At 39.6% G+C, this 12,707-nt stretch overlaps 1 protein-coding gene across 1 annotated transcript in view; it reads right to left on the reverse strand.

The window, feature by feature from the left end:
* The window catches only part of mmp28 (matrix metallopeptidase 28), an 18,067-nt gene extending 5,550 nt beyond the window's left edge, over positions 1–12,517 (reverse strand). The window contains exons 1-5 of the mRNA XM_079677837.1: positions 12,248–12,517; positions 10,228–10,304; positions 8,892–9,088; positions 2,188–2,409; positions 1,125–1,370 (exon numbers count right to left, since the gene is read on the reverse strand). Of these exons, the coding sequence (XP_079533963.1) occupies positions 1,125–1,370; positions 2,188–2,409; positions 8,892–9,088; positions 10,228–10,304; positions 12,248–12,364 (859 nt within the window). The 5' untranslated portion in view covers positions 12,365–12,517. The remainder of the gene's footprint in view (positions 1–1,124; positions 1,371–2,187; positions 2,410–8,891; positions 9,089–10,227; positions 10,305–12,247) is intronic.
* Positions 12,518–12,707: the final 190 nt, after the last annotated feature.

Raw genomic sequence — 12,707 nt, forward strand, 5'->3', positions numbered from 1 at the left:
TGATAGAAAAGACTCCTCATGCTGTTAAAGAGAATGAGTATGTTGTATCAACTCCTTGTATTCAAGATCTCATGTTTCACTACTTTTGCCTCAAACACAATTAAAAGTGCCTGATAAGTGAGTTTTCTGGTGCTTCTCTATTGGTGTTGTTTTTCATAAACAATGCTGCCATGCACTTTGAACACCATTCATAGCAGGGAGCTTTGTTTCACGATAACTTTCTGTTGCCACTTCAGAAAACAATCTTGAAGTTTCTGAGAGCCTAAGGACGGGCATGCTAGATCAAAAATATCTTCTTCAAGGTTATTGAAGATTAAGTAACTTTAAAAATACAGCGAACCCCTCACCCATACAGGTCAACAGATGAGTGCGATCTATGTGACCAAACTAAATGTTGCCATTGCCATTGCACAATAACAATTAAAAAATAATACTACAAAACAAACCAATGCCAGAGTATAAACCATCACAAACTTTGTTAATGTTAAAACAAAATTCACTAATTTGTGTCCAAAAATAGCTAACTATATCCAAAATCCATCTTTAACAAACTCTCAGCAGCTTGGCCTTTCTACTTATTCTCACTCTATGTTTGCAGCTGGTGGCCTTCAGGCTGCCTCTCTGCCCTTTTCACAGCTCAGTGCCACGACTTCCAATTATATGTGCAGCAGAGTAGAAATGACTCTAATTCTGCGTTTTCCTCAAAGGCAACTCTTGGATCAAAAGAAGCAATCGATGAATGTGAGTGGCTTTGTCTATAACAGTCTTAGTTCATTTCAAACTGCAACCGTATTTCCCCGTCTTTAACTCAGCTGCCCTGAGGCCAGACAGTGAGACATTTTTCAACTGTCCGTAAAATACATTTTTCTCTCAACCCTTCGGCTTTTAGACCTGAGAAAAAAGTGCTCAAAATGCCTAAGTGCAGGTGCTACCTTTAACACTCCTCCTGACCTTGTGTTGGGGCCACACACTGATCTGTAAAGCCTCTTTGGTATCTTGGAAATGTTTGAATCTGGATAAGAACTTTAAGTAAAATGTTTTTGAATAAACCTTATTCAATATTTAACCCACAAAAATGAATGGTGGGCTGCAAAAGGTAACCACAAGAAGCCCCTTCCTCTCACCGTACAGCTGCTGCACAGCGATGATGTCGTCCCAGCTCAGCACCAGGCTGCGGCCCAGCTTCCTGTAGTACGGCGACATTAAGGCGTGGCGGATCGGGGAATGCTCCAATCCCAGCGTGTGTCCGATCTCGTGGGCGGTCACCATAAACAGGTTGTGTCCTTTGTGTCCGTTCAGCGTCCATCTCTCCGCCATGTCGAAGTGGGCTTCCCCCCGGCGAGGGAAGAAGGCGTGAGCCAGAGTTCCTCCTGAAAGACAACAAGGAGAGCAACAGTTAGAGACAGCTTGCATTCACAGATGCTGAGAGGTGGCTTGATAAGTTGCTCTTCAGTTGTTGATTTAGTTGGTCTATTTTCAGCATTTAGTATTGGTTAAGCTTATTGTTCTATCAGTAAATCCGTTGGTTAGCTAGAACTACAACTAACACTGTAGGGAAAAGAAAACACTTTTCTCATCTTTGCTTTTCTCCTTGAAAAATCTTGTAATTTGTTCTCGAACTGTATTTTCTAAAGTAACGATTCAAATAATTGCAGCTTAATTAACTTAAATATGTTATTATATATGTGTCTTTTTGTATAACATTGAATTTCTTTTACAACTGGTTTTATTCCCTTTTTCTGTGTTGTGTAAAAAAAAACTTGCTATTAAATTAGTTTGAGAAATGTGAAAAAGTGCTAAAAACTCAAACATGCAAACTGATGTGGAGATCAGATCACTGCTCTAACCATATTATAGATAATACCATACTTATGGCACTAATACAGTGCTTCCTGCAGGTGACCTCCCATCCTTAAATTCTTTAGTCAACACAATGTTTACCAATCATGTAAACTCTTGCTATTGTGTAATTCTGTTTAGAGCAGTGTGTAATCAAACTATGATCCTAATCTGTAATCCGTTTATTGTGACCACACAACAGGTCTTGTTCAGCTTTGTTTATTCAGGAAGCGTTGCAAGAGGACTGAGAATAAATTACACACACAAGTTCATGACCCAAAACAATCATCACACACACACACTTGTAAAAAGTATGGGTGACTTGAATCAGAGTGTGGTTTCCCTGACCTGGTCCGTCGAAGGCGTTGCTGGCCCCGTCGTTGTGGTCTCCTTCGTAAAACGCCAGCCGGATGTCTGCGGTGCCTTCAGGGATCTCCTGGAACACCAGGCCCGACACATTGCTCCACAGCTGGAAGGCAGCGCGCACCGCCAGCCGCACGGAGCCCAGAGACAGGTGGCGAGGCCAGTTCCCGATCTGGTAGGTCAGGTGACGTTTGTACCACTTTTCACCTGAAGGAAACACACACAAACACAGAGAGAGAACATTTAGATGTGAGACACGCAGGTATGAAACGTACTATTTTACAGCCATTGCTACTGCAGATAATCAAATAGAATCCTGGTAGTGTTTTACTGTGCAAGAATATTCCAACTTTTTGTCGGAAAAACACAATTTACTGTAAAATACAACTAAAGAGTTAATGCCAAAAAAAGTCTTAGAATAAAGCAGAACGACAATGATCATAGTAAAGTGTTTTGTGTGAAGCAAAATCTTGATATTGCTATTTTTTGTCCATAAATGATATTATAAAAACATCAATCAGCCACTCAGTTTCACTGAGCCACGTTTCTTCACGTGGTGACTGTGGTAAGTTTGTGCAATCTAAATACCTCGTTCAGTTGCCATAAATACTCACTCATGCACAAAATCCCTGGTTGAAAATAGTCATTTGAGGGATATTTGCTGAAAACTGCAACACCCAGCTGTTTCAGGAAATGACTTCTTTTATGTTTGACCTGTTTTTAAAAATGTACTTCTGCAGGAGGAATGAATGGGCTTCTGGCTGTTTTTCATTCTGTAACTGAGTATACATCTGACAAAGTCTTTTCAAACAAATATATACACAGTGAGACCATGTTCTTTGTCTTCATCAAACTAATATGTCCGTTTCCTTTTTGTTTGCCTTGCTGATTTCATGCCTGGTGTTTTTACTGGTTTTAATAATGACATGTAAGGTAGTTCTTGAGAAGATTTCATAAACAATTCATATTATTAGCCACTGGAGTAGCTATGTATTTACATCATCTCCGTATTATTAATTCGGATGCCAGATATCCCGTGTTCAGCTGTGATGTTTTGAAGCAGAGCCTCTCCAAATCCAAAATGATAGCATATTAACCACATCAGCTCACAGCTGGGTAAACTAACAAGCACTCTGTGTACACGCTCGAATAAACAATTTACTTCAACACGTGTCTGGAGTTTGTCAGCTTAGAAATAATTACAACTGTCGCAAAGTTCAGAATATGACATTCGTGACTGTATATACGTAGGATTACTAAACCTAGCAATCTAGAGACAAAGCAAACACACACAGACCCTCAGCCGTGCAGCACACAATCACAACAAGCAGAGGTCGCCTCGCAGGAAACACTCATCAGATAATATGAACCTTTAGGGAGAGCAGCTGAGAGACTGGAGTCTGAGTAGACTGCAGTGGTGAAAGAGTTGATAACACATTTTAAACATGTAGTAGAGTTAGTTGTAATAATCATATAAATCAATTTTAAATAATGTGGTCCTCTAATTATTTATATTGCTTATTATAAAATTGCAGTATGAATATCTTTTTTTTTTTTTTTTAAGAAAATCCATCATATATTTCAAGTGAAATGCAAACCAATACTCCATTTCATTATTCTATTCAAGACAATTAGACTGCATTTATCTTGTGATTATGTTAAGAAATGTTATCAATATAAAAAAAATCATATATCTTACCAAAATGTATCGTACACAATACTAGCAGAAGAACAAGGTTTATCAATATGCACATTTTATAGGCACTTTATTTTCTTTCCCTTTTACACATCGTTTATATCAGGCTCAAGGTTTTGAGTAAGACCAGCAGACAAACATAGACAGACCACCATGGAAAATGAGCACACTGCAAACTCAGGTCCTGTCATTTAAAAGTACTTGCACTTGGTAAGAAGGCTTGAGAGGGGGAGACACAAAGTGTGAAATCAAATCAAATGGCAGTAGTCTGTGTAATGCACTTAAGCCACGAAGGCTTTAGAAATGTACACATACTTTCACATTTGAGGCTAAAGTAGAGAGTGGCGACATACATCAAGCTCACTTAGAGTTGTCCAAATATTTAGAGATGTGGTCAACGTATGTTTGCCTCGATGTGAAGACTAAATGTGAGTGGGAGGTCTGCACATTCGCCTGCATCGCATCACACAGACGCAGTCAGGTTTGAGTATTTTGTTATTTCAATGCAGTTTGTGCAAAGTTAGATAGAGTCAAAGAGAGAATGATTAACAATAGCTTTGCACTACATACTCTAAACTGCCATGAGATCTCAATCGCTCCCTGGAGAAAGAAAATATCTGGAGCCATTAAGACATGCGTCTGGCGAAACATCGGTGTGTGTAAATACACAAACAGAAATTGTGCTTCAGCCTTAACTAAACACAAATCTCGGGGTCAACATGAGAGCAGTGTAAACTTGATCCTGAGCATTTATGTTGCAAGGCTTCACAGATATATTACATGATAAAAGTGAAAGCAGTGGGACTTCAAACACTACAAGTCTTTCCATTAAAGGCATACAAAATATACAAGTAGGTAGGTTTCTAACCCAAAGAGAAATGTAAGTGAAAGTCAGATTTGTATACACAATTCAATATCTGGAACAGTGGAGTTATTTGACACTCGAACCCACTCCCCTACTTTCCCAACCCTGTTTCTCTCCCAGATGAACGATACGCATTAGGCTTCTTGCCACGTGATGTGTGCAGATCTGTGTTCTTCTCAGCAGAGCTCAGGGGCCAGACCGCCGCAGAGTCAGAGTCCCCGAGGATGGCAGAGAATTCAGGAAGTCAGATACACAAGACATTCCCCAACTTCCCTTATGGAAGCAATTATCATGATGCCCTATATAGCAACAGTGTGGGGAGGGCCGATTATCGGAGACATTGGGAAGTGACTGAGATCATCTGATAGCCAAAGTTATTGTTTGTGGGGGGGCAGAAATATTTAGTTTGTAACTGGTGTCAACTTTGAGGTTGTTCTAGACAGCTACATGCAACATGCTCACCTGCTAAAATAAAAGATGTTAATGTTGTTGCAATTTATCCTCAGGGGGACATGAATATGTGTACCAAATTCCACGAGAAAGTATCCAATAGCTGTCAAAACAATTCATTAAATACACAGAATATCCACATCCTTGTTTAGTCAGGGGGACACAAAAAAATAAGAAGTTGTAGCCCGATCAACAACTGATTTTGCCGTCTTTCAGGCTACGTTGTTAGCAATTTCTGTCAATATTCTAATGAACTTTTTACTAAGGCTAAGTCTTAATTGCGGCAGACTGCGGTTGAAGTCCGACCCAGGAAACTATGCATTTATTCCCCTCTATATCCCCCTTTTCAGTCTTTCTGTCTCTCTATAGAATAAATGCGAAACGGCCACAAAAAAAGAATCCTTAAAAAGATAAATAATCTTAAAAATGTAAAACACTAATCAGGCAACGGTTTCAGCTCCAGTAAGCAAAGCCATGAGCTTCATGTTCATTCTGCTTATTGTGTCAAATTAAAGCAAGTGATGATGAAATATGGAAATAAATAGGTTTACAGTTGTCAGGGCCAGGGCAAATGTCCATAAGTGCGCACTGCACACCTTCGAATGATACACACAAAACCACACAGATGCATCCACACAAACCTATCACACTTATGGTGCTTATCTTGGACCAGGGAGGTGGAATGTCAGCTCTGTAAATATCAGTGGGAATGACCATCAGATCCCACCACAAGCCAAGGTTTGTTTTCAGTTTCTAGGAAGCTCAGAGACAGCCATGTTCACACAAAACCAATCACATCACAGCACAGCTGAGAGCGAATAAACACGCAGCACACCTGACTGTGCATGTCAACGTAGTCCATAGAGTAGCTGTCAACAACAAGCAGCCTAAAAGAGTCATAAAATACTTGTAAACTAAATTCAAATATCAATTCTACTAATGCAGAAACAGCAAATGCTTTACATTTGCCGGGATCCTTGTTTTTCAAATGAGTTCATATTATATGTAACATGTTGTCATATTTATTGTCGGTATTTCAATGTTATAATGGTTGTTTGTCGTGTAAACAAACATGTATTGGGTATCTGTCATTCCTGGAAGCGGGATCCCTCCTCTGTCTTTATATTTCATCAAAAATCAAGGCAAAGTTATTACAATTCATCTTAAGCATTCTTCAAATAAAGCATCTCCTGCCACTATGGGACAAAGAAAACTAATATTTGAGTTTGAGGTGGTGGATGAACAGGCGCATTATACACACAATTTAGTCATTACATTGCCGAACTCCATCAGTGGATATGTGAAGCCAGATCAGAAAGAGGTCTGACCTCAGGGTGTAAAAGTATCTGCCACTTAACTCTTTGTGTAATAATATGAACACCTGTCATATGAGTCACGTCTGGGTGTAAAATAATGACAGAGTTTTTTCTTAATCAAGGACAGGCATGTAATCCATCCAAACAGTCCGCCACTCAGGAGAATATCTACTCATTGAGGAACGATGGCAAACCACATAATCCAGGCAGTCAGTTATGGATATGTTTACCAGAAGGAACGTGTCAGGTACGGACAAGAAGAGGCCGCGGCAAACATCAGCCGCCGCTGCATTCCCTGAACATTAGCCAACCTCGTCAGTGACAGGAAGGAATGCAAGGGCTTCACACATCATGAGGCTGGAGGCTCAAGGAGAGAGGAGGAGGAGGAGGAGGAGGAGGAGGAGGAGGAGGAGGAGGAGGGAGAAACCTCCTGCTGTTGTCACCAGGCTGCTGCTTTGCATTCACAATGCATGTGAGGAATGACAGCATCAAAAAAAGACAATAAGAAAAAAAAGGTTAAACAACTTGTGTGTTTTCATGCGGTCTATGAGTCAAACACATGGTGAAAATGGATTCAGATCCATAAAAAATACAAATGATTTACTCTTAGTACTTTCCTTAACATTTCATTGAGTTCATTTATGAGTTCATTTATTAACCCTAACCCTAGTGTCACCAATTCCACAGATCTCTTAAGTCACATGGCCTCGTCCACCCAATTTAAACCCCAGGCATGAGGGGAAATAAAACACATATAGCGAAAAAATATACATTATAATTTAAAGTTTTGGCCCCAGCTCCATTCGATTGCTCCCACACATCTTTATATAAGAGCGGGACAATTCCACCTCAAAGATTTTCTCTAAAGTACTCATAGGAGGGAGGATCTGAATTACCTCATGGAGTTTGTAAGAAACTTGCAGTGCCCAGCTGCACTCGTAACTACCGTTAAACACTTTAAATCCTGAGGCCTTTAGCCAGTTCAAATTGCAGTGATTGATCACCAATGGATGCTTTATTACTGTGTTTACAGCGGATAATCTCAAACAAGAGCCTCAATTATTCTTTAAAAGGCATTTAGGGAAGGAATCTAACAACAAAATCCTTACAGCGTTACTTTTGGGGAAACATCTTGGAATAATAGAGGAAATTGCTTAAAGCCAAGGGCTCAAAGACAAACTGGAACTGAATCTGCATCTGCAAACTATGACTAGACTAAAGGGATCTTCAAACTTTCTCAACCTACAGAGGAGCTCCTAAATAAATGTTGTTGTGCCGGTTTTTCGCCCAGTAAAGATGACGTACTAGATACATGGACTTATGGACTTGTGTAATTGCAGTTAAAAGCAGGAATCATCCAGGCTGACTCTTGCAACATCAGACGCTCCTCCAGCTTTAATTACACCCCTCAGCTCCATTTAGTGCTTCAGTTTACGCAGGGGGACCCTCCCAGGTAACCGTTGTCTTTATGGCCAAAACATCAACACAATAGTTCCACTTACAATAAAGGTTGAGAATGGTCGGGACATTTCAAGAAAAGTCCATAAAATGTACAAAGGGAAGTTAAGCTCAGGAATTATAGACATTTCATATTCATGTTTTACTTCCAGCTACTCTAAGATATTTAATTAAATATAATTGTCACCACGCACTGTATTCAGCAATCATTATCCTCCAGGTCCCACCAACAGCAGCCGCACACAACAGTATGAAAAATGCAGGAGCTGAAAAACTGAAAGCTTGGAAAGTGAAGATGCGGTTAATGGATAAGTGCATTCATTTTTGTCTTGGAACCACTCGAAGTGCGTTTACAAAACAAGTCAGCACTTATCCATTCACACACACATTCAAACAGGGTTACCGTACAAGAGGTAACCTGCTTATAATGAGTGTTAACAGTCACACACACATCATTGGTTATGCAATTTGGTGGAATTTAGGGATCAGTATATTGCCCAAGTCACATGGATATGTTGACCGCAGGGTTAGGGATCAAAGTACCATCAACAATGATTGACAGAGAATCTCTGTACCTGAGGGAGGAAAGTCCTAGAAAAAGATGTGTGTTGCTGTTCAAGGAAGGTTATATCAAATTGAAGTTCAACTGTAAAATGGATGATTCTTTTTCATTTTAATGAAATACAGTCCAAGCAAATACTTAAATCCTGTTTGTTCCCATTTACTCCTTTTTATCCTCATGGAAAATGTCCACTTTGAATACTGCAACCTTATAGGGCATCACAGCTTGTAAGTGTTAGATGATGTCTTCGCTACAAATAAACATACATGCTTTCTCATAAACATACTCAAAAACAAATATATACATATGGTGACTCACACATGCACACTTTACAAACAGTACCTTGCCCTGCAGACCTCCTGCGGCGCTGCGCTCCTCTGATGGCGCCGCTCTTCCCAGTGAACACAGCGTTTACTCTCTGAGCCCAGATCTCCTGGCTGCCCTTGTCTGACACGCCACAGCGCGGCTCCGCCATCTGCCTCAGGGTGGCCCCGTCCAGCTGGCCTGTCACAGGAAGCCGGGACAACCACTGGAAGTCACTGCAGGGGGGGAATGTTTGCATGATAATCAAGTTTAAAAGGGTATAACATGCTCCTCAAAATGCTGATGGAAATATATATATAGATATATATATCTATATATATACACATATATATATATATAATGTAATTGTTTAAATGGGCTTTGAAGCTTTTTAGCATTGTCACTGTGTGAGATAGTGGCTCAGGTGGTTCATCGACCTAAACATTTACAAACACTTCTCATAGTTATTTTTCAGGCAATCTAGAAGCTAAGAACAGGATGACATTTGACATGTTTCTCAACTAACAAAGTTCACCACTCAGAAAGATGCACATGTTATAAATGCAAATTCAATTGTAAATGTTTACATAAGGAATAATGCATAATATTTTTTCCCATGTTGTTTGAACCTTTTGTGTTCTCAAAGAAGTGATATGGAGAGCTCTAAATCCCACTTTATTTGTAGAACTACTTTATAAGTAGTTTATTTTCCAATTCATGCAGGAGGGATTAAATCACAGGCCACTCATCCGGGCAGATGAGTTTATGGTGATTTGTTTTCTCAGTGATTCATTATTATGTAGACGTATTGTATGTGTTCAAAGGCTCAGGTTGTTGTTAGTTGGTTGTTGTGTCCCCTAATGGTTGTGTTATATATTGTTTCCTATTATGAGTATGAAGGTTACCGATGTGCTTGTTATGGAAGTTTTGGTCAAAATACAAATAGGGACCCCAGGAAGACTAGCTACTGCATCAATACATTAGCTAAAGGGAATATAAAGATAGTTTCAGCCCAACATTTCAGTTAAAGCAAGCTTTTCCATCACTTTTCCTTGTAGTACAGTTAGTGTAACAGTTGTAGAAATTCCTGGGTGTTTCAGAAAGGGTTCAGGGGAGGTTTTCCGGAGCAGAGGTGAGGGCGTGTTTACTGCCCTGCACTGACGCTCAGCCCGGGGGGCTTGTCCCAGACCAAGCTCACCCCTGCTCCTGATTACTCTGATAATGTAGAACAAAATACTGTATCTGCCACTTTGTTCTCAAAGCATATCATATTCATATAAGGGCATTGAACGTCCACATTGATATTGGAACAAATGCTACCTATGTTTCTGAAAACAAAAATTAAGAAGAAACAAAGACCACATTTACCCCCTACCTGATAGCTGACTGCATCTCTACTGCATTGTGGATATGGTGGTCCGGATGGAGATAGCCGTACTTTTCAAGAAAAACCTGCAATTAAGGTAGAATGTGTTAATAGTACTCGAAACTAAACACAACCTTTATTGTCTGCCCCTCTGTAAAAATGTGATAATCTCAATGGAACACTTTGCTTCTCATAAAACTCTCTGGTAAATTCCCAAAGACACATACCTTCCCATTAGAGAAAATCATAAATCATAAAAGTGTAAACACCATTTTCCATTTGGAGGACCACAAGGAGGTGTATAGATATGGACCACCCGTAACAGAGAGAAACCCCCGGGGTGTCCCTGAAAATTCATAGTCATTATTTCTCAAGCATTCAATGCAAACATCTGAGAATACTTCCATGACTATAAAATACACTACCAAGAAAGCAGCCAACTGGATACATGACAACAGATGTTGTGCGTTGTGGTTCAAGATTAGCCCTGTAGATGATTTAATATGACGGTCTCTGATGTGGATGTAGGTTTCGTGTTCAGACAACAGTAGATGCAGCTATGATTACAGATATGGTGAAGGTGGCATGGAAATTAACATTGAGGCAATGATGGATTTGATTTTGCAAACAGGAATGTGCAACATAAATGTCCCTTTGTCCAATTAGAGACACAAACAATTCCAGCAGGCTTTAAATGTAAGAACAAGAGTATGGTTGTGGAAACATATGTAAAATCCTAACACTATATTATGCTCCTGCAGCTTATGGATGGACAGGAAAGACAGATGTCAAATTAAACGAGAAATGTCCAAACCACAGGGAGGCAATTATATTGTAAAATCCCAAAACACCCTGAGACACAAATAGTTGTATTGGGCTCGGTCTCCCTGTATGTCACCATGCAGAGACAAGTGGGTGAATAAACTAGACTTACAGCACTTCTCAAGACAGATTTGGTTATATTTAACTTTTACTTAATACATGTAGTTTCCCAATAGCCTTAAGGAAACTTTCAGTATATCATAATCTAAAGTGAATTATCATTTTTTTTTTTTTAAAGGCGCCTAAACCCTGAATTTTACCCTTTTATTAAATTGAAGTAATCTTATTTTAAACAATTTAATCTGCATTTTAATACCACCCCTGTTGTATTGAAAATTAAGTTGAAATTGACTACTTTAATTAAATAAATATTGGATTGACTTGAGACGTAATTAATCGTTGTTAGGCATTTAAAGTTGAAGAAATGTGTAAAATGTATTTTTTTACACAAAGGACTGGCTTTTGTTTGGAGTAAAATTCAAACAATAGAAATCCAAAATGTGTTCATTAAAAATGTTAGAATGACTTAATCATAAATTACAGATACTAAGCAGGACAATACTGTTTAGGTCTAAAACCAAACTAATGTTTATATGTTTCATAATATTAGTAAAAGTCATAGATTATCATGGAGATACAGTGTAAAGTATGTTTGTTGATGGACCCCAAAAAGATTGTGGATGACAGCAGGCAGAGCTGGGAACACTACCGGTACTTCTACTGCACCACAACTTAGAGAAATTATGTTAATATATTTATTTGATGACTATCACTAGAGAAGAATATATATTTAAAAAAAAACTATAATATGCAAGAAATAACATGGTAAATGATACAGAAAACGGAACCGCCGAGCGGCATTACGAATACGTGAATAATGTTCTGCAACCAGCTACACTATTTAAAATGCAGTATTAAAAGCTTTTAGCATCAACAACAAATCTAATATACCTATGTATCAACTAGAGACAGTGAGGCTGTATAGCGAGTAGTTTTATCATTTTTACTTCAATTAGTTTCGTCAATATTCTTAGATTATATCAGGTTAAATAAACCCAATGCGACTTTTCCTTATAAAAACGTGACAGGCTAGTTCAAGTCAAGGTAACAATACGCTGTAAATGGTTTGACTGTTGACCATTTTAAATAGGCTACTTTTAAGTCATCCTACATCTACCAAACACTGTTGATCTAAAGCAAGGCGTACCCCCGGGTCGGAGAGCAGCGGGTCCCCCCCGGCAGTCTGCGCGGTGATGAGGCTCAGGGTGAGGACCCAGCATGGGACCCAGGCCCTCAGGTCCCGGGCCGGAGGTCGGCGGCTCATCGCGGGGCAGCCTCACTAGCGAGACCCGGCTCCTTGCATGGCGCATGTCTGTAGAGCTCCGAATATTTTTCTCATTGTTGGTTTTCCCCACTGTCAATAAGTGAGAGCATGCTGCTGCTCGCCTAACATCTCCATCACCGCGAGGAGTGACGGAGCCTCCTCACCCACAAGGATTCACAGGGGAGGCGGGCCGGTCCCTCCCCTCTGCAGGCAGCTACACGGCCCAATGCAAAGAGCATGGCAGCCTTTACTTCTTTAACTAGTTCAACTTTATAGATGCAGTTTTAATATCATGCTGGATACAAGTGTCTGTAATAATGCAAATAAAATGGTACAAACTCAC

The sequence above is a fragment of the Notothenia rossii genome (genome assembly GCF_949606895.1).
Source record: "Notothenia rossii genome assembly, chromosome: 4".
Taxonomy (NCBI): domain Eukaryota; kingdom Metazoa; phylum Chordata; class Actinopteri; order Perciformes; family Nototheniidae; genus Notothenia; species Notothenia rossii.